Consider the following 26009-nt stretch of genomic DNA (forward strand, 5'->3'; position numbering starts at 1 on the left):
TTGATTGCATCTTTCTGGATTGGCATCATTCGAGGATGATAAATGACAAAAATGAGGACATCTAATCTTCAAAAGGATTATAAATTTAAGCAATCACATCTTGTTAAAAAAGACAATTTGTCTTGGCTTTTAGAGGACACTTGAATCAATACGTTGGATATATTCAATTTCAAATATTAATCCTCATCTTTCGGTAATTTGAGATTCGATTTCATGTTTCTATCACACAGTACACCTCTTTTCTTTTTTCTTTTTTATTTATTTTTTCTTTTTTATTTTTATATGACGTAATTAAGGAAGGGAATCTAAACATATTCGTTGAAAATAACAAGAAGTATTATTCTAATTCAACTAGTTCGTTGATGTGTCATCTCTTATTCCAGTTAACATTACTTTTACTCCCAATTCCATTTCATATGTATGTAAAAATAAAAAAGAATGAAGTTAATCTTAATTATTCAATGGTTTTTACTTTTTAGAAAGAACTTTGAGGTGCATATATATAAATATATATAATTTTTCGGAACTAAAAAAAAATGCCAAAGTCTAAAGACATGATGAGTGGTGTTAATGATGAATTTATAAATTAGTGATGTTATTATAATTTCAACTAGTCATAACTGCTGTAAAAAATGTTATGTAGCTAATATTACCCAGGAAAAGACATAGCAAGAACAAATAAAATCTGAGAGGAAAAGGTTACATGGACTATCAATATCTAGATTATTAGAGAGAGAGAGAGAGAGAGAGAGAGAGAGAGAGAATATAAACTCAACATAAGACAAATCAAAAGGCAAAAAATAATGAACGTACAAATGTATTAGTTAAGCAAGCTTTTAACCTACTGGCTAGTCTTTTAGCTTTTGTAAAGTTCTAAAAAGGAGAAAATCAAATTAAGTCTACAGCTTCTGTCCAATTATATCCTTCCAACAATTCTAACTAATCCCTCTCTCTCAAAAAAATAAATTAATGTAGGTCCATCGTGGTTTACCTAAACCCTTAAAAAGAAAAGGATTGTCCTAAAAGGAATGCTGAGAGCATGAACTTTTTCTCCAACCTTTGAAAGTAGATGCTGACATTTGAAGGTTTTCCCATTTCTTAATATATTATAGGGGAAAAAAAAATAAGGAGGTTGGAAAGGTAGTATCAAATATTCCTTTCTTATTGTTTATATTTAATTAACAATATGATTTCATTTTTTATATGTTGTGATAATATTTTAATAAGGAATCACTTTGGGTATAAACTATTAGAAGAAAAAGGTAATTAATTAATTATAATATAAATGGAATGTGATAGTTGGAGTTAGAGGCAAGGAACAAGTAGATGACAAGGCACAACATGCCCTTTTTTCTTGCTCATCTTTTTGTAGATATGCAGGCTTTTAGACCACCATGCTTACCTGTTCCCTTTAACTGCATTTGAATAATTATTAATAACCCAATTAACTTTTCTCATACCTTTTCTTCACTATTGATTAGACATGGCAAAACGGGCGGGTCAGGTCGGGTTCGGGTCGGGTCAATCGGGTTACGGGTCAAACGGGTCACTTTTAGCGGGTCAAAAATCGGGTTCGGGTCAATCGGGTTGCGGGTCGGGTCGGGTTGACCCGTATTTTTCACATGAATTTTTTTATTATTTAATTTTTATATAGAAAACAACATGTATATGTCATTTGGAAAGTTATGCAATAAATTACTTAATGTAAAATGCATTATTTTGAATTCACCACTTATATCAAGAATGAACTCAATTAAACTTATTAATACTTATTCAACAATTTTAAAATTATACAAATCCTAACATTACTATCTAAAACAAAATAACACAAAGATAAGTAAAACAAATACACAAGTTTTATTTCTGCACAATATCAACATTCCAAATATAAAACAAAATTACAAATGACTTATTGGATAACTCATTTGATAAAGAATAAAAATATATAAGAAATTTACAATCTTGAAAATTAATTTTATAATCTATTATCAGTTGTGGTTGACACTCTATTTCAATTTGAGATATACTTTAAAATTTGATTGCTTACTTATTCATACATGGTCTCTTTTATGAATATCATATTATTGTTAAGCAACACACACTCTAGAATATATCATAATTTATTTTGAAAAACTGTTTATTTTGGACATAAATTATTAAAAAATAGGTCTAAGTATTCATAATTTATGCTAATTTGATACTTTAGCTTCACTATTTTCACACTTGTGAATATTTCTTACATGTCTACAATTTTAAATCTATGTTTTTAACTCTACTGTAACCAGATTATCTTGGCATGTACTTTACTATTTGATATCTAAAAATATTCACTCATTACAGAATGTTCAACCATTAATCTTTCAATTAATTTGCATATAGTTATGTAAATGTATCAATTGTTTCCTTAAAGTTCACAATAAACAATTAAACCAATATTGTCTTAGTTTTACTATTTTTTTTACCCAAAAAAAAAGTTTTAAAAAAATGGTTCGGGTTTGGGTCGGGTCGCGGGTCGGGTCGGGTTGACCCGCAAAAAACACGGGTCGGGTCACGGGTCAACCCGTTTTTGCTTCGGGTCAAAAAAATCAGGTTCGGGTCGGGTATTTTTCGGGTCGGGTCGGGTCAGAAAATTCTGACCCGTTTTGCCATGTCTACTATTGATTAGTGGGGGATAAGAATATATAAGATAAACTTATTCTTTTGGGGCACCTCTATTTTCACAACTTGGGGCACCCTTTTTTTTTTCTCCAATTTTGAGCGTATACTCCAAAGTTGGTCCATATATACTTGATTATAAGTTGGATTAAAAAACACGGTTGTTGTTGTGATACCCCCAATTTTGACCACTCATGAAACTCCAATTTAAACACTACGACTTGTGTGAATAGTGTACTTGAGTGGTGGATCATATATGGACCCAACAATCCACTATTTGCACCAAACATGTGTGAGTGTAATAAGATGGTAAATTTGCCGAATGGGGCCCTATTCATATTATAAATATAGTAGTAGTAGGGGACACCTGCATAAGCTCCTATAATTTTTTTTTTTTTTTTTTTATAATCTTGAAAAGGTGTGCAGATAATGCATGCATTATAATGATAATAAGGGGTATTAACTATTAAGCATAGATCTCAACTATAACTCATTTAAGTTTTCAAAGACAGAATATTCAATCTATAAGTGTTGGGTAAATCCTTTAGGAAAGGCGACAATGCTTAAAAAAGGATGGTAGTGCACAGCTCCCCAACCATATCCACCATTTATAAATGTATTGGTTGTGAAATTACTTCTTTTTTTAGCAAGGATATATAATTATGATATTATCATAATTTACTAAATATATGGCATGCAAAGGAGAAAAAAAGATCTCATGTAACACACAATTAGATCCAAATCTTGTGTACAGTGATGTTTGATTAGGTCAATCTTATGGTAGAGCTGGCTTAACTTGATATGACATGTCAACTTAATTGTAAACTCAATTTTCTTTTTCCTCTTGACTTTTTTTTTTTTTTAATTGGCATAGAAATTTATTAATTAAATTCAACTCTATCTCTTTTGATATTTATGATGAATGAACAATGCAAAGTTTGATTATGAGAAGTCTTGTTGAAGATTACAACTCATTATTGAAAGGATTTTAACAACTGGGAAGTCAAACATTGCTGCTGATAATTATTATGTTAATTTCTAAGTCTAAGCTACCTTAGGATATTTTTTTGACCTGCTCCACGCAGACCTTTAACCTGTATTATCATACAGTTGTAACTTTAGTTTTTCCTTTCAATGAAGACTGGCTACCTGAAAAATATGTGTGAGAGAGAGAGAGAGAGTGTGTTACAAACTGGGCCCTTGTTTTCTTCATAGAAAACAAGAATGGAGCCCAGACCAATCCCACGAGATTACCACTTGAGCCCAAAGCTTGGATAGTAGTCCTCATTAGCGTTGTCAACTGGGCTAGTCAGGCCCAGTCCAATGATCAGTCCAATAAAATGGGAAGCTGGAGTGTTTACGTTACCCAGGCCCAAAGTCTGTACAAACAAGGGCCCAGGCTTGCCCATTGTACAAGCGTGTCAAAGGCAATGGGCTTGCATCTAAGAAATTCGCCAAACCAATTTGGGCCAAACCCACCAATCATCTTCTGCCTACCTGCACCGTCCAAAGTAGATTGATCCAACCCAAAAATGTTTACAAGAAGAAAATCTATGTAGGGGCTTTTTTTGGTGGTGCTGCCGCGTGTTAAGGGGAGAAAGCATATGATTTTTGGGCCTGAGTTCTTAGTGAGGAGTCCAACCCAAAAACTCTTGCCAAACGGATTGTAGTTCGGCTGCTAACAAGACAGTCCAAAGTCCAAACTCATGCCCACACACACAAACACACACAGAAAAGCAGAACAAAAAGAATTTGTTCCAAGCAGGGTCTGAACTGATTAATCCAATGGCTTGTGGAATCGGATTTTTTTATTATTATTATATTTAAATGATACATTGATACTAAACGGGTAAAACTTGTTAGCATTCATAGATATACTCAACACATTAATAAAAGGGTATTATTTGTTGCACACAATGCACATTATAACTAAAATTGTTACTTAAAGTCATGTTTTTATTCATATTTATAATTGGCAATGTGTGCAACTAGTTTTTCCATTAATAAAAGAGAGATGCTACGCCTACAACAATTTTACAACATTTTTACAACAAATTATAAGTGGTTAGTTATTATTGGTTCAAATTTGAAACTAATACTAAGATTACTTTTTTACCCCAACAATAATAACCAATAACAACCTGCCACTTAGGATTTGTTGTAAAATTATTGTAAAAATGTTGTAGACATAGCATTGCTTTTAATAAAAATAGCTATATATATATATATATAAATAGATAAAGTTCAGAGAAAATCCAATTAGATTTTTATAGAGATGATAGGCCCCAATAGTATATATTGGGCTAGGGGCCCGGTCCGAGTACGCCTAGTTGTCCGAGGACAGTTAAATGCTATCATGGAAGTTTGCATTAGCGAATGAAGAGATGGGGTTTGGTCAGAAGAGTCTAAGAAGGTGGTCCAAGGAGTATTACTTCCTTGGCTGAGTAAAGCAGAGATCCGAATGTATGGTTTGCCATCCAGGGCAATGTTCTAGGAGATTTTATTGATAATGATACACATCAAGCAGGTACAGGATAAAGGGGAACTATGAAATATCTAAGAGAAAGTTGCTACACTCGCATTGAATGCTCTGTAGCTAACTCTTTGGCTGCATTAATGAGGAAGTGATACCTGAACAATAATTTTCAATATTATAGCTACTCCCAAAGACTTCAGGAAGGTGCTGATGGGATAAGGATTAACACTAGTAATCTGGTCTACACGTGGAGGGTGGAGATGAAATAAGAAGAGAATATAAAAGAGAAAGAATACCTTGAGGAAAGGGAAAAAAAAGATTGTAGCAACAAGAACAGTGTTTGTAATCATATTCAAAGGATATATATAAGAACTGATTTCCTCGGATTGTGCTAAGGACGATGTTCTTTTAATTAAACTATTTTATCTTTGCTTTCTTATCATTTGGGCCAACTATAGTTGCTGCATAATTCATTATGGCCTAGTTTTTAAACTCATTCTCTATAAATTCATTGTATTGGGCTATTTGGGCCTAATTCCTTTAACCCTTTGGGCTGAGGAACCAAATATTGCCCGTACAATTTTAATTAGATTCTTAATTTTGTACCAAGTATCCCATTTAACTTTTAGTTTTGTGACAAGTGAATTATTTAGTGTAAAAATCGAAGAGTCTAAATCCAATTAGATTCTAAATTAGTTTTCAATTAGAGTCTAATTTTTCGTCACGTGTCCATCTATGTTTTTAATTTTTGTGACAAGTAAATTATTGGGTGCAAAAATAAAAGAATCTAAAACTAATTAAATTCTAAATCATATATATATATAATAAAAAACTATTTCATATTTTAGAAATGTATGGTTTTAAAAAAGTGTAAACTAATACCATGCATAATTTGAACTGTATTAGGAATGGCAACGGGTCGGGTTCGGGCTGGGTTTTTCTATACCCGGACCCGACCCGCGGGGCAAGACCCGTGGCCCGGACTCGGCCCGTTAAGGGTACCGGGTTTTTTTCTGGGGCCCGGACTTGCCCCAGCCGGGCCCTGCGGGCCTCGTTAAGGGATTGGGCCCAATTCCTGGCCCAACCAAAAAAAAAATTTGAAGCCCAAATTTTATTTGCTTTACCAGCAACACAAATATTTTTCGGTTCCTTTGCTTTACCAGCAACCAAAAGTAATATCAACAAACTAAAACCATCACAGAGAAGTCTCAATTATTTTCCGAATACACTTTCATTTTCATAGCAACCAAACTGAAAAAGAATATATAATAAATATCATAGACATTTCAACAAAAACAAGAGCTTTAGTGCAGTAAAACTCAGGCAAAACGAAAATAAGTACAAAATGAAATGAAACTATAATATAAAGCCAGTAATCACAAATTGATCCAAGGAATGCATTCTTCAAAGCATCAAATTTCTATGACCCTAACAAGCATCATACAAGAAGAAAAGAATCTCAGCCCAAAAAAGAAAATTTTATCAACATCAACAGAGAAAAAGGAGAAAGATAAAAATCCCCATAACTCAATTCATTGGTGCCATAAAAAAATCAAAGGAAGGTTCACAAACCATTATTTCCAAAAATATTCAATACTTCCTTACATAAAAAGGTACAAAATAAAGGATATACCATTTACCATAAATCTCTTTTTCTTTTTCTTTTTTTAAGAAAGGAAACTGCATCAACAACTTCACCAAAAGAATGGGTTTGTGAGATTGCAAAATTAGAAGCATTATTTAAATCATAAAAATACAATTGGGTCCATAAATGGATAAAAGAATCAATCAATATCACCATAATGGTAACAAAAAAAAATCTACCGAATAATGATTTCCCACATTTTGAATGTAACATTTCCAAACCTGCAATACCCCAAAATTTATTTCTATAAATAGAAATTGAAAAAAAAAAAAAAGGGAAAGGAAAGAAAACAAAACATAAGAAACATTCACAAATATCAGTTGTGAGGATCGGACTGAGGGAGGGAGGCGAGGGAGTTGAAATGAGTGAGGGTCGGACTAAGGCGAGGGAGGATCGGACTGAGGCGACGGAGGCGAGTGAGGATCGGACTGAGGCGACGGAGGCGAGTGAGGATCGAACTGAGGCGAGGGAGGCGAGTAAAGAGGATCGGACTGAGGGAGGGAGCAGGGAGGTGAGGGAGGCTGAAGAAAATAGAAATGAGGGATTACCTGATTAGGGTTAGATTTAGGTTTATATATATTGAGGGTATTTTTGTAATTTAGGGTACTGGGTTTTTAAATGGGGCGGGTTTCGGGTCGGGTCTTGGGTCGAGTCCAGATTTTTTTTTTTATAAAACCCGGACCCGACCTGGACCTGCTTCGGGTTTTTTTTTTTTTTTTTTTTTTTAAACCCATACAAAGAAATTAAAAGGTTGTGTCCTAATCTAAAGCTAATTTACAATCCCATTTGAGAGTAAAATGATACAGAATCTTTGGTTGGACTTTACTATATATTCAGGGTAATTATTCAGCATTATAGGACATAAGTGCTACATTAGTGGCATGAGATCCTCCCATGAAAATCATAGCAAAACAGTAAACAATCACTCTCAATAAACAGGGGGAACCAATAAACAGGGGGAACAGAGGGACGCGTTGGGGCATTAAAGGAGGGAAGGAAACCCATAGTATTGGTCTGAATATGATTAGAAATAATAGCTGTAAGTGGATTGGAAGCCAGAGACAGAACAGAGTCACCAAAATACCCCAACTATAAGTGCTCTATCTCTCTCAACCCCATTATATAATAGAGAGGGCCTGCAAGAACTAGGATTCCCATTCCATCGGATCTGATGCTATATTTCATTGCTCCCTCACCCATATCTCTGTCCCCTCTATTATTTTTTTAAGTCATTTATCCATTATAGATAAGAAAAGAGGAGCCTTGAATCAATTTTATAATTATAAAACCGAGTAGGGCTTTTGTTTTCTTGAACTAGTTTAGCTGTAAATGATACTATAAATTTTAAAGTTTAGTATGCAATTCAATATTAAAACTAACTAGCTCAATTTACCAAGTCGAAACTACTAAAATTTTTAACTAATCTTTCAATTTAAAGATTGGTGAATCGGTAACTGTTTAGAATTTTTCCAACCCGCCAATGACGAATCAATTAAAATTTTTTCCCTTAACCTAACTAATCTGACCCACATATGTCCTACCTATCACTACCCTTCTTGTTAGTCCAATAAGGAAGCTTCATGACCTTCATCATGGAATTTGAATTACCACATTGTCACAACTCACAATACATACAATCAATTAAACATGCAGTTCTTAAATATGTCTTATTAATATTCCAAGTTGTGATTGGTAAGGAAATTTGCTAGGTTGGTCTTATGATAACATACTTTCAATATTTTTATATATATTGAAAAAGCAGGGATGAAGGCATGTTATGGCCTTGGCCAATGGAACCCCTAAAATCTTGAAATATCCTCTTCTTCTTTTTTAAGAAAAATAATTTAAAAATATATATTTTTGGTTTGGCCTCTCTAAAATTTTATTCATTCCTTTCAAAAGGAAAAAAGTATAATTTTTTCCATAGACTTTCTTATTTTAGTTGATCAAGAGGGACTATGTGATTATATAAAAATATCTATGGAGTACCCCAATAAATATACTGTACTTTGAGCCTCTTAGTCAATCCAAATACAAAGATGAAAAGCACTTTAGTGAGCAAAAGGAAAGACAAATTACAACAGGCAACAGGTTCGCTTTATGTTGATAAAGACCACAGAGAAGGAGATGGAAGAAAATGAGATAGAAAGATAGGTCCCATTTGCCTTTCACCATAGAATAATGTCATGCTTAATGTATGCAACTAAGGGTGGAGAGAGAGAGAGAGAGAGAGAGAGAGAGAGAGGTTTAAACACTATAGAGGAGAATTGGAAAAAGGGAGAGGGGTTGGGGAGGGTTGAGAGGGCCCAGTAGGTGATAAATTGATAATGGAAGTAGCCTTCATCCTCTCTGGATTTGTTCCCACACCAATCCAAATTACATCCTCTATCCCTATCTCTCATTGCTTCAAGCTTCAAATGGCTGCACAATTTTGCAAGCAAAGCATGATTTGGACAGTAGATTGTATTGTCAAGTGGCTGAATTCATTGAATATTCAAGTTATGGTAAATTCACCATCAAAGCCTTGGCCTTGTGGGGAAGAAGAAGAAAAAAAAAAAAAAGTTAAGAGCAAGATCTAGGATAAAACAAATCAGCAAATAAATATGATCCTGTTAACAGCTTTTTTGTTAAGGAGAAGGGAAAAAAACCATGATTAGGACATTTGATGCAAAATATTCCACATCTTTGTCATAATACAATAACTAAACGCATGCAAAATTGATATGATTCATTTTAGCTTAACTTATAGCGACAAATAATTAAACATAATTATCTTAAATCTGTCAATTTTTATAACCTAGGATTAGTTGTCGCTTTAACTACCTTTCTTGAAAAAACAAAGTTTATAACCACATCATATTCCCTTTCTAGATGTAACCATAAAATAACTGAGACTGCGTAATTTGCTGTATTGCCTTAAACAAGCAAATAATGTTGATGAAGTAGACTCTTTAACTACTCCAACGACAAAGGTGAGACATGGAATTTTGGCCCTTGGAAATCAAATACCAACTAGGACCATCATAAAGACTTGAGAAAGTCTATATACACAAAAATTCCACGCCCGATTGTGTGACAAATTGTTAGTAACAACTAAAAAGTGATGTTAATTGAATCCTAATGAAAAGAGAAATGTGACAAATTGTTACTAACAACTAAATCGTGATGTTAATCGAATTCTAATGAAAAGAGAAATGTTACGTATACAATATTTTACAACTAAATCTTAAGGCGGTTAGTATGTTATTATGATTGGGTAAAAAAGTAATCTTAGTAAGTTTAATTTAAATATAAAACCACTATAATTTATTGTAAAAATATTGTGAAATTTTTTTTTATTTATAAAAATATTACAACATGCTTATAATTATATAGTTTAAACACTTTCTCCTTAAACCCCAGACACTTTATGCACGAGAAGGTTCTAATTTGGCTACAAGATATTGGCTTATTTTTTTAAGATACGGTTTCTATCAATATCCTGTACCATGATCGTAACAAGTCGAATGCAGTGGACAAAAACTGCGCCCATTTTTTTACATATAGAATATTACTAAGTCTGTTTTTCTAGGACTTGGTGCAAAGATATTTTTAGAAGAAAAATCAAACTAGAATTTTTATGAAGTTGATAGATGACGTATTTTGCTCCTTTTCTTTTTTCCGCACATAATAAAGTAATGGGAATATTAATAAAATAAAATAAAAACAAGGTTCTTTAATTAGAAAGTTAGTTACTTACATAAGCATACTGTTAAAGACAAAGAAACAAACAAGGATGTTTATTTAATTGACCCAACTACTATTTATAGAAGGGATCAGAATCTCCCAGCTAAAAAATATCATGATTTAAAAATATTAACATTCTCTTTTTTTTTTTTTCTTTTTCCATTAGAGTAATACTCACGCAACCAATGGTTGTGTGTCGTGTGTTTCACGCGCCTGACATGCGAGCGTGGGAAAGAAGCTTCCGTAGGTTCTGATTTTTGCCGTTCTGTAATATCTCTTACAACTTCCCAGGTACAAGTACCAACCACAGGACCATATCCCCGTTCAAACACGTCACCTTCCACGTCACCTCTCTGACGTGTCAGATCCAAAGCATAGGAATATGCCACGTGGACGAGTCCATGTGGGTGATCGTATATGTAGGCCCGAGCTTCCCGCGCTCCTTCACGAGACCCAAAATACCAAAACAAAGTTTTTTTTTTTTGCTAATAAAGAATTCCAACTCTATGAATTGTTCAAATAAGTGCGGTCATACTTTTTAAGAGATACATGCATCTAGGACATTTAAGGAGAATTTAATAACGTTGTTTTAGTAATATTATTTGTATTTTTAAAAAATATGTATAGGTAAGAAAGTATATGAAAATATATATAATATTATTTAAATATTGAAAATTGTTATTCATACCAAAATTAAAACTTTTTTTTTTTGGCTAATAAAGAATTCCACTTCTTTGAATTGTTTAAATAAGCACGGTCATGCTTTTTAAGAGATACATGCATCTAGGACATTTAAGGGGAGTTAGGTAATGTTATTTTAGTAATATTATTTATATTTTTAAAAAATATGCATGAGTGAAAAAGTATATAAAAATATGTATAATATTGTTTAAAGATTGAAAACTATTATTCTAATTACACTATCAAACAACCCATTATTAACGATATAAGTTAATTTTTTTGGTTCAAAAATAGTACAATAAAAAAATCATAAAAACATCAAATTGCTGGTTTTAATTGATTCTAGATCAGTTTTTACATGTGTTTGATTGGTTTGGGGGGTTTTATTATATTGAATTGGTGCTCAATTTTCGTTGAATTGGCCTGTTCGGTTAGATTTTTAAAATTATGGTACTATTAACACAAACTTAGTTATAACTTTTATCACAACTTTTTCACAAGATAGACTATAACTGGCTTTTTGTCAATTTCATATGAACCAACCATTTTTTTTCACCACTCACAATTAGCTATATAGGAGAATTGTGACAAAAGTTATGAATTTTTTTATGGTGCTAAATTTTTTTGTCACTTCTATAAAACTCTCTTAGCATAATTTTTGAGAAAATGCCCCCAAAAAAAGTCCTAAACTAGTAGCAACAGTAGTAATGGTCACAAATATTTAAAAAGTTATGTCTATTGTAGGTGTGATAAATGTGAACATAGCACTATTACATGTAAACGACTTTTAGTCTAACATGTTAGTTGTGACACATTCATTGCAAGACAGTGACAAGAGATTGTGAGAATCCTGGACAATAAATCATTTCCATTTTGCTGCTACCATGTTTAGTTCATGAATATAATATAATTATAATAAATTTCTTACATTTTCCCCCTTAAAGCATATAATTAGGATTCTATGCACTGTGCAGTATCCCCTAAATTACTCACAAAATGTTTCAACAAAAGTTTCAACTTTTTAATTTTTTTGACCTCTTTGATCAAAAAGCAATGGTTGATATTAAAAGTAATGTTATTAACTTTTGATCACAACCATTAGAAAGGTATTGCATTGTTATTGCACCTAATTTCAATCCCCCGCTCACACACTCACTCACAATTTCAAAATTTTTTGTTCATTTATGGTCGTAGTTTGTAAATATCTTGATAAATATTAATAATTTTGGTAGTGTTTGTAGAGGTTAGAAAGTTGAGAATATGTGTGGTACTAAGAATAGAAGGGTTCTTATCCAAAAAAAAAAAAAGAAAAAGAAAAGAGAAAAGAATAGAGTGGTTGATGAAGTGTTTGAGAGGTTGGTTAAATTTATGTAATTTTAGGATATGAAAATATTTTATGCTTTAAATTCTTATTTATAGATTTCAAAATCCTTTAATTAGTTTAAAGCGGGTTCCAATTAACTCAATTGGTAAAATTTCTAATGGTTGAATAAGAGATCTGTGGTTTAATTCCTGCAAGAGCGGACGGTTGAGACTCTAAAAAAAAAGTTTAAAAAATAAAATTTATTTTAATAGTAAATATTATAATATGTTATAGTGTTATACAAATTTTTTAAAATAAAATATAAATTAAGAAAATCAAGTTTTAATTTATTCAATAATATTATGGGCAAACATAGATATTATACAATAAAATATGTATTATATATAGATATGATTTTTTAAGAAAAATATTATATATAAATCTTAATATACATAAAAATGATTTCAAATGAAATTGTAAAATAGTCCCAGAACATTATCTAGTTATTATAATTGAATTTTTATCGTGTTTCAACTTTAATACAATAAATACAATATAATTATCTTTCTCCAAANCTGACCCTATTCCTAATCGGATCGGGTAAAATCCGGCCCATTAGGGTCGGGTTGGGCCGGGTACCTGCAGGTCGGGCAAAAATTGCCATCCCTAAACTGTATAGTTGTGATTGTTTTTAATTATATCTGTGCATATGCACGAGGTTGCACACTAGTTTAATATAATTAAAAGGAAATTTGACAAAGCAATGGTCAATTGGTAAAATAAGAAAGAATGTGGTTTGTTCTTTGTATATATAAGGAACCAAGGAAGTAGTGACCCAGCCTTTAACCAAACTATTCTACTCCATACCTATAAGATATTCCAAGTTTACGTCACGTCCTTTTTGGGGTTAGAAAGAATATGAGTCTTTTTTTTTTTGGTGTATATACGATAAAATTTCAACTTATGATGTTCAATCTATGATGATTGCTCTTTCTCATCAAACTAAAATACAAATTAATTTTTGGTATAAACGAGATTTGTACCCAAAATCATTTATTCAGTGATAAGAAATTTTTCTAGTTAAACTAATTAGAACCCCTAAAAAAATATAAGTTAAGGAGGGAGAGGACATAATTTTACATTTTTCATAATTCTCTTAATTGGTAAATTATGATCAGGATAGCATCATTTTCACATTATTTCATTATTGAAAAATAAGTTTTATAATGCATAAATCACGACAAGTCACATTAACAATTATGAAAAAATTTGTGTCCTTAAACTTATAATAATCATGCAAGAATATTGGACATTGGGAAGAGGAGAGCAACACAACAGAGAAAGAAGAAATATTAAAATGCACCATCAAGAATCAGAAAATTATAGAAACTAGATTGTAAGTTTGCAACATGTGTTTACGCATGAAAATATTCAATAGTAGTGATAAGTATTATGAATGAATTATTTGGCACCAAAATTAAGAAAATAAATTTATCATATGTGCAAAATTAGACAACAATTATGATATAATTTTTAGAAACTAATTTGAGTCTTTGAATTTCAATTGTGTTTCAACTTTAATATAATATAATTATAATAAATTTCTTACATTTTCCCCCTTAAAGCATATAATTAGGATTCTATGCACTGTGCAGTATCCCCTAAATTACTCACAAAATGTTTCAACAAAAGTTTCAACTTTTTAATTTTTTTGACCTCTTTGATCAAAAAGCAATGGTTGATATTAAAAGTAATGTTATTAACTTTTGATCACAACCATTAGAAAGGTATTGCATTGTTATTGCACCTAATTTCAATCCCCCGCTCACACACTCACTCACAATTTCAAAATTTTTTGTTCATTTATGGTCGTAGTTTGTAAATATCTTGATAAATATTAATAATTTTGGTAGTGTTTGTAGAGGTTAGAAAGTTGAGAATATGTGTGGTACTAAGAATAGAAGGGTTCTTATCCAAAAAAAAAAAAAGAAAAAGAAAAGAGAAAAAATACAATATAATTATCTTTCTCCAAATATATATATATATATATATAATTATAATTATAATTATAATCCCAAATTTCTACTATTTTTTTCCTCCAACATAATTACTGGTACCTGGTCCATAAACTAGTCATCAATTCCCTTCCTGCTCTTACGATCTTACCAGTGGGCATCACCCACTCCCATTTGATATGTGTGTTTAAATAACAATTTTTAATTTTTTAAAAAATAATGTGGGTAAAAAAGTGTGTAAAAATATATGTAATATTATTTAAAAACTGAAAACTTGTATTTAAACTTGTGTGCCTTTTTAATCTCTCACAATTTCAGAAAATTTTGTTTATTTTATAGTTGTAACTTGTACTAGTAATTTGTAAATATCTTGATTAGTATTATCATATTTAATTTAATTTTTTTTGGTAGTCTTTGTGGGGGTCAGAAAGTTGAGAAGCTGTTGCTACCAAGAGAGAGATAGAAGAGTAAGAGGCAAAGTGAGTGAGTCCCAGGGAGTGGATAAAAATGTTGATAACGGTCAGAGAACTTTCTTCTTCTTCTCTCCTTAGCTTCCAACTCAATCCCAAAGCCTCTCCAACTCCAAGGCTCAAGAAATCAATCTGCCGTGCCAGCTTCTCTGTTCAGAGAAAACCCAACACCACCAAATCATGGAACTTTGGCCTTCACTCCAACAGGTATGACATGCCCTTTTCATTTTTCTCTTCCATAATAATTTCTATGTACTTTGTTTCCACAAAATGGGTTTTCTCCTAATGGGTCGTTGGTTTTTCTTCTTTTCTAGCTGTAGTTTGCTCTGTTTTTTGTTTTTATGTGACGCCTGTTTCTTTGTATGCTATCATTTTCTCATACAAACAAACAACTAGAGAAAGGGACCAAGAAACTGAGAGTAATGGGTAGTTGGATAGAATTCTATAGTCTGAAAAGACACCAGTTTTATTAGTGGCTCTGTGAACAATCAGTTAACTGAAACTTCGATGCAGTTTTAGTAGTGTCAACAAAAACTGGCTTGAAGTTTGCACAATCAATGTGGCAGTTCAACTCTGTGTTCTTTAAAAATGTGAAAAGCAACTTAATTGTCCATCACATAAGGATGAACTGATGAAGATGGAATGCCAAGATGGTGAATTGCCTAAAAATATAGATTAGTAATTTATTTATCACCTGGCAGGGTTCTGAAGAGTAATATTAAAGTACAGTCAAGATCTTCTTTTGAATATACAAGTAGAATCACAGTATACAATTTGAGAAGTGCTGTACACTGCAGCTTGTAAATACTGTTTTTTTTTTGCAACGATTTGTTTAGTATAGGCAAATTATTTTCTATCTATTTTGATAATCTAAACAATGATAGTGCCTCTCTTTCTTTTGTCAATTATTTCATTTAAAAGTTTCTATACTAATCCCCCCTCCCCCCCCCCCACCCCCCTCCCACCCACCAACTAGTATATAAATTATTAAATTAAATTAAAAAATCTTATAGGCCATCTTCATATTCTGGAGAAATCAGGTTACTTGCTATTATAGCCATATTTATCCTTTTTGCTGATTGGAGTTTCTTTGCAGCTGTGAGGGCTCCGTATTTGATCCCTTGGGTATTAGTTCAGATGTACCTTCTGGTTTAAATGGTGCCTGGGAAAGCTTTCTGTGCTTGTTTTCACAAACATATGAAAGTGCTTCTAGTGCAAAAAAGGAGAAACCTTCCTCTGCTCGGGGAGTAGCAGGTTTGTCTCTAAATTTGTAAAATGTTAGTCAAGATCTTCAAATGCAATTCAATTGATGTCTGTTGCTTTTAGTAGTTGATTAAAATACATTGAAATTGGCAGCTGCAATAGAGGACAGTAACATTGATTTTGGGGACTTCTTCAAAGGTCCATTACCAGGAAAGTTTCTCAAGCTTTTAGGTTATCTAGCCTTATCACGGCTTGGAATATACATACCTCTTGGTGGGGTAAATAGCGAGGCTTTTCTTGGAAATTTGGATCAGAACAGTTTATTGAGTACTCTGGACACATTTTCTGGAGGAGGCATTGGTAGACTTGGAATATGCTCTCTTGGTATTGTTCCCTTCATCAATGCACAGATTGTGTTCCAGCTTCTTACGCAAATTTATCCCAAGTTGCAAGATCTTCAGAAAAGAGAAGGAGAAGCAGGAAGAAAGAAAATTCTTCAGTATACTCGATATGCTTCAGTTGGGTTTGCTGTTGTACAGGTAAGGAACTTCACTTAACTTGAATGAAGAACAGGTTTACACATTAGAATTTCTGAGAGGGAATAAAACTTTGATTGATGTTTACTGCTTTTCATGCATTACAATTGTTTATAAATACTAGTATGATGCCAATGGGATAAGTTTGTTCATAAAAAATAGTATGACGCCAATGGGAAAATGAATGAAATAGAGAAAGAACTGCAACTATCATATGTTGAATTTTGCTTCCTGTTACTAAAAGATACCAAGTTGAAAATGGTGTGACGTGGGTTGGACTGTTTGATTAGGGAAAATGGTGCATATGTCACAGATAGTTTATGTTTAGAATTATAGCACAACTGTGGGTAGGATAGACCATCAACATCCTCTCCTGAAAATTCCTATATCTTTATTAATGTTTCTCACTTTCCATATAACAATAATATTGTAATACTTTTTTTTTTTTTTTCTGAGCTGTTTGATTGAGCTTTGATCATAATATTCTTTTATCCATCTTTGGTTGCCATTACAGGCAATTGGCCAAGTACTCTACCTCCGGCCCTATGTCAATGACTTCAGTACGCAATGGGTTCTTACTTCTGTTACCTTATTGACTCTTGGCTCAGCATTTACAACATACATAGGGGAGAGAATTACGGACCTCAAACTTGGAAATGGCACATCCCTTTTGATATTCACAAGCATTATCTCCTACTTGCCTGCATCTTTTGGTAGGACTGTTGCACAAGCATTTCAGGATGGTAACTACATTGGACTTATCGCAATCATTGTCTCCTTCTTCCTATTGGTCCTCAGTATTGTATATGTTCAGGTAAGTGCTGCTTATATTGTTTGACAAAGATGTCCTTGGAAGTAAAGAAATGTTAACAATTTTATCAACAAAGGGTTTCAGGAAGCAGAGAGGAAAATTCCACTTAACTATGCCTCGAGATACACCAGTAAAAGTGGAGGGCTTCAAAAATCTGCTTACCTACCCTTTAAGGTTTGTATTCAAGCTTCTTGCCTTATGTTTCTGTAGTTTTAGATTTCTAATCCTGAGGACTCTTGTCCACACATACTTGGGAAATGTATGCTGGTTTTTTCACCTAAACAATATTTACTTATGCTTTAAGGCTCACAAAAACAAAAATAACTAAAATGTGGCCATGGACCAGCTCAATTTTGATCCTGTTACAAATATTACATAAGCATACCCTTGCCTGGCTTCCAATCATATAATCACCAAACTGGACCTTATCAACCAACATTTTCTCGTTCTATCGGCATTCAACAATGATGTTACCTATAGCTTCAAGTGAAAATATTGGTTAGAGATTATATTCTTTCTTATCTTGTCATTCATTTCTTTCATCCATTCTTAGTTCTTGATTACCATGTCTGTTTCATAGAAGTTCTCTGCCAGGGTGGTAATCGTACATCAATGTCTGAGCTCTTCCATAGTAGTTCTCCACATTTAATTTATATTCTCTCTTCTTAGGTTGAGGGTTTATTTATTTATTATTTTTTATAATCTTTGGAATAATCTAAATCTTCTGATTGAGCAGGTGAATAGTTCTGGAGTGATGCCAATTATATTTTCTACCTCATCATTAGCTCTTCCTGCTACTCTAGCACGCTTTACTGGTTTAAATGCACTGAAGAATGCCGCAGTGGCCTTAAATCCAGGGGGTAAGATTTGTGATTTTTAATGGTAAAAATTGTTAAAGATTGAAGGATATAAACGAAATATAATCTGTTTATGGACTCTAGTAATGCTAGTCTCATTCAGCTTACATGATTGGTCGCTGAAATCTGCTACAAATGTCCATAATTTACCCAAATGTTGTATCGGCAGCTGGTGTGAAGAAGAAACAAAAATACATAGCTGTTAGTTTGATGTATGATGCATCTCTCGAGTGTGATGCTAGATTGAATCTTTTTTTCTTGTTTCTCTTTTTCCTTCTTGTTTGCCATTTGTTGTGTTCTGGCCTCATCTACTTAAAATTTTCAGTCCAAACACTAATACCCTAAACCTATAAGCCCTAGAAAATTAGATCTTGTTATACTCTCTCTCTCTCCCTCTCTCCCTCCGGGGCTTTACCATATGTGTAAGTCAAATAAAATCTTTGTAATTGTTGGCAATAGACTCAGCCTATTGCTGTTGCAGTCTTCATGGTTGGATGTCAGGTTCAACAAGAAACATGCTGTCAGTTTATTAGCATTTGGCAGATTAGGCTCTCTTTTTTTATCAGATAAGAACATCTGACAATTTAAAACTAACCAGATAACTTTTTGTAGGTTCTTTCTATCTCCCCACGAACATCCTTTTAATAGCTTTCTTCAACTACTATTATACTTTCCTACAATTGGACCCTGATGATGTGAGTGAACAGCTAAAGCGCCAAGGTGCATCAATTCCACTTGTGCGACCGGGTAAAAGTACAGCTGCATTTATTAAAACGGTAATTTTTCACCTTTTTAATAAAATTTATTGCCCATTAATGCATTATGGATCCTGAATTGTCAACCAGTTGACTCGATTGATTTGGCCATGCATGATGTTCCTTTAGTGTTATCATAGTGTGATTATCAGAAGCTTGTGTGAATTATAGACTATGCTTTTTATTAGAATAGTTTGAAATGGTGCATAATTGTCATTTTCTTAAATAGTGATTGAGAGTTCAACTTTTTTTGAACCCTGTAGCATTCATTGCCTCATAATTTGGGGAACATCTTAATGTTCATATTCATAAAAGTATATTTGTATGGACAGTATTGCATGATGCAGGACTCAACGCATGCCCACACAACATATTCTTAATCAATCTGCGGCATCACAAAAGGAGTTTCAAAAGCTTATGCTTTAATTATTTCTCTACAGTGTGCTATACTGCTATGCAACCTTCACTTAAAGATTATTGCTAAATATATATCACTTCCCTACTTGGCTACTTACATGTTTTTCTCCATCCTTTTTTTCCTCTTTTACAAAATGATGTCAAATTTTTCATCATTAAATCCTCTGAGGAAGCAGCTGAAAGGACTTTGCTAGCATCTTTGAAGTTCAGCTTTAATTATGTATCTTTTTGGCTTCGGTATGATTGTGAATTCATCTTTGTTCTTTTATGGCTGGAATATAGGTTCTTAGTCGGATATCAGTTCTTGGTTCGGGCTTTTTGGCAATACTGGCTGCTGGTCCTGCCTTGATAGAACAAACCACACACCTGACTGCATTTCGGGGATTTGCTGGTACATCTGTTCTCATTCTTGTTGGCTGTGCAACAGACACTGCAAGAAAAGTTCAAGCAGAAATAATTTCCCAAAAGTACAAGAACATAGAATTTTATGACATTGACAAGTATGGCCCATAAAAGGAATGAGAGGATACATCTGCAAAAGTTCTAACACTAGTGAATGGATACATCTGCAAGAGAGATGATATGCTGATACTTTGCCATGTTAGATTTGGTTCGGCTGTCCCTGTATTTTCATTGTTTTGAATATACGTATTGATTTACACTTGTACATAGTGCTGCAGAACAGCCTACTGATTGATTTATGGTCAGCTCTCTAGTCTCAACATATTAAGTTATCACAAATAATTGGAATATTCATTGTTTGCTCATTGCTGACCAGTTTTGTGTCAAAGGAAACAGAAGTTGGAGATAGCCTAGTTTGTCAAATTCCTCTGACCGCCTATACCTAACACAGCTTTCATATTTTTCCGATTGTATTTTCTATGTAGTGTAGAAACATTTCATTTGCAACAAGTTCGTTGTCTAATATTGTAATCAATGAGAAGCAGAAGCTGGAGAAAGCAAAGAATAGTAGAGAGCATAAAATCCAGCCCCTTACATATATACACTTCGTTTGGGCAATTATATTTGCCTTGGAATATTTCCTATGAATCCTTATTGGTAATGCCCAAGCTGCTCATTTGCAACAAGTTCGTTGTCTAATATTGTAATCAATGAGAAGCAGAAGCTGGAGAAAGCAAAGCATAGTAGAGAGCATAAAATCCAGCCCCTTACATATATACACTTCGTTTGGGCAATTATATTTGCCTTGGAATATTTCCTATGAATCCTTATTGGTAATGCCCAAGCTGCTCATAAATTTTAACTTTGAGCAATTTTAGTCCTGAAATTTAAAACAATCACTTTTAGTCTTTCTAATTCCTAGCTATTATAGTGAGACGCCATAGATTGGTCGTTTGGTATTTGCATTATACTTTACAAGTTTGGAGCATGGGTGAGGTGAGAGAGCACCTTTGAGCTCAACTCAATTCCCTCCCTATGGTGCTGAACCTTAAGAAAAGAAACATCAAACCGGGAAAAATAATCCAGGTAAGAATACTCATTGACGCTTTTATACAAATATAAATTACTGCCATTGAATTGAATTCACAAGAGGTTACTCTTTAAGACTTACTATAATGTTTGCGTATTTATATAATTTGCTGTCTTTTTTGGAGTAAAAAAGCCATATTTGATCGCAAATCTTACAGTTAAAAGTACCCTACTATTACTAAATAGTTTGAATGAGCCATCACCCTGATCAAGTAAACATACAAGACACGACATTATCACACATGTACTTCAATTCACAAACTACAATCTTTTGAAGACCCACATTACCAAAAAAACAATATTTTCAGCGACCCCTAAATGCGTCAATAAGCATGGGAACTTCAAGAAGCATCATATGAGCATTCCAGTACCATATTCAAAATGTAAGGATCCTGATGTGTATTTTCTATGGGTTTCGCCTTGTCAGACAAAGCTTCCTGTATACCACTAGCCTGATGCAAGCAACTATTCATCATCAGGTTCAGTGGAAAAGTCAGGCTCTTCAGGTTTTGGTAACTTAGGCATCTCATCTTTTAACCTATGAGCCCCTCTCCTTGTGTTTGCAGCAAACCTTGAAGCCAGTATTGTGACCCCAAGGTTGAGTTTTGCCTGAGAAGGATTTGAACCAGGAGAAAAATGTTCCTCTTCCTTCTCATTGGCTTCTTTCTCACTTGATGCAAAGGATTCCCTCATGCTGAGATCTTTTGCAGTCATCCTCCTCTTGTACCGATGCCAAGCAGCCTGTATGAAGCAGGCTGCCCAAGTCCTCCAATGGTGAGAATAAAATCGGAAGGTGTGCTGCAGCTTCTTGCTGTGGAGGCGTCTGAATTGATTGGCCACAAATCTGAGATCTTCAGCTCGCAGTGCAAAACCTTCAACTTCATTCAGTGCTCTGACTGTTCTAGTTGAAGATGGCAAGTTCACTGTAGATTTGGGAAGCAATGCCCATGCAAGTAGTTCCTCCCCGCAAAAATCTCCAGGTCTCAATATAATTGAGTTGAAGAAACCAGTTCGCCCTCCATTGGTTGTAGAACTGTCCAGTCTACCTCTGATAATAAAAAGCATCTCCGTCACAGGGTCACCCTCACGAACAATGTAGGTCCCTGCAGTGCTTAGGGAGGATACTAGACGCTCACATATAGCATCAAGCAGCTGACCATCCATCTGTGAGAAGAAGGGAACCTGAAAACAAGGAAAACAAGTGAGTTTATATGCTCCTACAGAAGTAAATTGAAAAACAACTGCCATTTCTTCCTTTTGCGTCTGTGTGTGTGAAAGTGAGGGGGGGGGGGGGGGGGGGGATGTCCACCATGTTACAAAAGATACAAATAGAGGTCATTTCAAATGACTTTGTTAGACCAAATTATGTACACATAACACTCGGTCTGAACTCTGAAGTCTATGGTAAATAGTTTTTTCAGTATTGCCTATGCCACATAATCTTGAAAAGACTACAGATTCTATATTATTCACAGCAGTTATTTTATTTTATTTTATTTTTATGTATAAAGTCAGTTTCCTGGATCAATTACCCTAGATCATTTATTATTATTTTTAATGTGTAAAACACACCATTATTAGCAGACTGGAGAGCTATTCTCAAACAAATAATGGCATGTTTGTAATACATTTCACATATAAGCCTTTGAGGCTAGTTAGAAAAGATACTCCCAAGGATCTTTATGGCTGTAAGTGCCACATGAGAGTTCCTCCAAACCAATTATTTTGTGTAGAATATGAAAAAATGACCAAAGAGTACAGGTCTTTAGCTCTAAAAATACTTGTGGGAGAACCATACACGTCGAACAAGGTCCAAGCATAGGTGGCACTGGATATCACGGCGAAGATCAGCAGGTAAGCCACGAAGGATGGCTTCTTCATCAACTCCTCGAGTTGCAAGCCACTTATATTGAACAAAACATCGAACGCGTTGTCTCAAATCTTCAGGGAGTTGGCGGTGCCTCATCCACTCCTCAGTGTCTCTTCGCTTGAGTCTCCATTCCTCTAGCCTCACAGTGAGGGATTGCAAGTACGTCTACATCAGAAAAACAACCTTAACATATAAGCTAGCATTTCATAAAGGAGAATCAATGACATGTTTCAAAGTTAATATTAAATTTTAACTTAAATGTAACCGCATCTGATGGTTAAGTTATTATAAGGGAGGAATCAAAAAGAAGATACAAGAAAGGAAAAGAGAGAACTTAGCAGCATCAGCTGGCAAGTAGAGACAACTTCACAAGATGATCCACAATTTCTAAAATCATCATTTTCCTAATGGATATGAATAAGAGCCTAAATAGAAAAAAAAAAAAAAAAAAAAAAACATAGCTGGGCCAATTGCAAATGACAGAAGACTAGTCAATACCAAAATTCCTTAGTACCTGTGTGCATGCACAAACTATTCATTAAGTGTCCGTTTGGCAAAATTATTTTTGCCAACTTATTTTACTATTTAGCTTTTTTTGCTATTATTCATAGGTTCTACTGCACTTTTTGGTATTATTCATGGGTTTCACTGTACTATTTCAGCTAACTTTTACCTTTATCTATAGTACTTTCAGCAAAAAAATTTCAGTTTCAGCATTCATAGGTTCCATTGCACTTTTTTGTACTATTCATGGGTCTCATTATACTATTTCAGCTAACTTTTACCTTTATCTATAGTACTTTCAGCAAAAAAATTTCAGTTTCAACAAAATAAGCGGATTCCAAATGGACCCTAAAGAAGCAAAATTAAGTTCATGATGTTACATAGGAAACATCAATTGGAAAAATAATAATAATATTATGATTCAGACATCCAAATTCAGTACAGACTGTATAGTGATAAGAGTATAACACACAAAACAAAAGTGCACTTAAATACCACAGATGATTGCACTGGCTTGATTGTCCAAAAGACTCCCAGGATAGAACCATATTTGGCTAGACACTAGAATCTCTTACTAACTACTTATTGTGGGGTGCCCTATTAAACTATCTAAATGACAAATAAAACATTAAAAAGTGACCCATAAAAATAGTATTGTAGCAAATCTTCTCCCTTGTCTTCTTAATCAATCAAGCAAGCAAACCTCAAGGATCTATTGCAGGCACAGGCAGCATCGGGTGTTACGTATAACAATGAAATTGGTCACAAGTTCATATTGAGTCCCCACAATTATACAAGCATGAGCCAGGCATAACTAACAGGAAGAGATGCCCAAAAAGAACACAAACAGTCTCACCTAAAGAAGTTCACTTTGCAAATAATACTGTACAAAAATCTTAGATTTGAATGAAGAAAAGGAATAGACCTGGGAAGCAAGAACTAAGAACTTGGCATGTTTTAACTTTCTAGTGAAAATGTACTAGACAAAATGCATGAAATGTTCAAAGTTTAAAAGAAGTGAAAAATAAACATTCATTAAGTTCTTAATCGACAGAAAAGTAAATTGAAAGTTGAATGGCAATAAATTAAAAATACTTACCTGCATATTCCCAATCAAATGGGCAAATAAGACAAGACCCAGGATGGCAATAAGAATAGCAAATGATGTCTCTCCAATAAAAGTGCTTGTGGACAAATTCTGCCCATATGAACTGAGACAAAAGAAAGCAAAGAGATATCTGTAAACAATTTATTTTTGGGCAGACTAGCTGTTTGTCAGAGAATATACTTCTTAATGATCCTATCATATGCATTTACTTATTATTAGTGGCAGGGGCTAGGGTCTGTCTATACCTGTTCTTGGTTAACAGTTCTTCCTATCATATGTCATATTTGGAAGTAAAAAGATAAAATGAAGTTATGATTGATCCTCATGTCATGATTGCATATCATAAATGCCATATTTCAAAGAGGTTTTGTTATGAAATCAAAATGCAGGTCATATGGTTATTGCATTGGCAGTTAAACATGCATTTACGGGCACCTCAAAAAAAAAAAATAAATAAATAAATAAATCATGCATTTATGGGCGCAAAAACTGGTCAGTTATCAAAAATTATAATTCAAATAAGTGCCAACAGGCCCAACACCACAACTTATACTTAAAAAGTTAAAAAGCAATTAAAAACTTTTGCAGTCATCATCATTGTTTTTAATAAACGAAGAGAACATGGTAAAAAGAGAATGATAATCTTAATGCATGAAAAGAATAATCAATTTTATAAATTCATAACCTAGGTTCTACTAAATAGAAAAGAAATTATACCTTAGATTCTGTAAGCCCCACCATAAACAATAGAAGTACTTTTCAATGAAATTTGAGAAAAGAACATTTTTCGTCACTGCATTTTGAAATAGGCCATAGTTGAACACATTATTATCATCCGCATTACAGCTCTTAAATACAATTGTAGTACTTTCCCATGTCTTGCGATCAATAAGGTTATCACAATCAAAATAATTCAGCCTGCAACTTGTAGAATTAGATTCCTCTTTACAATACTTTTTCCAACATGAGGAATACCGGTCAATCGATAGCAAATACCATGCTGCCCCTAAAACCTGCAATCATGAAAGTAGAATCACAATTTGGCATCCCCACTGTGTTACTGAAAATAGAAATAGTATTTATCAAAGGAAAAATAAAAAAATAAAAAAATAAAAAACCTTCCATGATTAGACCAACAAGGGGTTGGGGAGAGAGAGAGAGAGAGAATTACAATTAGAGGAAGCCAAAAAAATAAAAGGTTACATACATGGCTAGCCAACATGTACAACAATAGATTATATGCAGCCCCTGCCCAGGCAGTCTTAGTGACCACTCCAGTTGCTTTAATTATTTGCGAACTTAATGGAAAAATCAGATATAATCTTGGTACATATTGAAGCAGAACAATTAGTGCAAGGGCATTGTTCTTATGATCAGCTTGGGACCTTCTTGTTGCCGGTATAATAAACCAGATGACCATCTGCATAAATAATTTTAATGAGTTGTGCTTTGACTTTCTCACTAGGAAAGTTTTTGGAGCAAAACA

The 26009-nt window shown here is 33.5% G+C and overlaps 2 protein-coding genes across 2 annotated transcripts; one reads left to right on the forward strand and one right to left on the reverse strand.

Moving 5' to 3' along the window:
* The first annotated feature begins 14923 nt into the window (after positions 1-14923).
* LOC112015544 (preprotein translocase subunit SCY1, chloroplastic) lies at positions 14924-20360 on the forward strand. Its single transcript, XM_024047950.2, has 8 exons — positions 14924-15178; positions 16068-16225; positions 16328-16713; positions 17225-17524; positions 17606-17695; positions 18258-18381; positions 18991-19154; positions 19833-20360. The coding sequence occupies exons 1-8, from the start codon at positions 15009-15011 to the stop codon at positions 20061-20063; spliced, it is 1623 nt and encodes a 540-aa protein (XP_023903718.1). The 5' UTR covers positions 14924-15008; the 3' UTR covers positions 20064-20360.
* An 833-nt stretch (positions 20361-21193) lies between these two features.
* On the reverse strand, positions 21194-25943 carry LOC112015539 (cyclic nucleotide-gated ion channel 17; the record flags this gene model as incomplete). Its single annotated transcript, XM_065769297.1, is given in 5 exon segments — positions 21194-22223; positions 22840-23076; positions 24515-24626; positions 25241-25536; positions 25731-25943. Coding segments are annotated over 5 exon segments (1575 nt in total), but the record flags the coding sequence as incomplete, so codon positions are not given.
* Positions 25944-26009: the final 66 nt, after the last annotated feature.

This window comes from Quercus suber, unplaced genomic scaffold, assembly GCF_002906115.3.
Source record: "Quercus suber isolate HL8 unplaced genomic scaffold, Cork oak 2.0 scaffold_1105, whole genome shotgun sequence".
NCBI classification, from domain to species: domain Eukaryota; kingdom Viridiplantae; phylum Streptophyta; class Magnoliopsida; order Fagales; family Fagaceae; genus Quercus; species Quercus suber.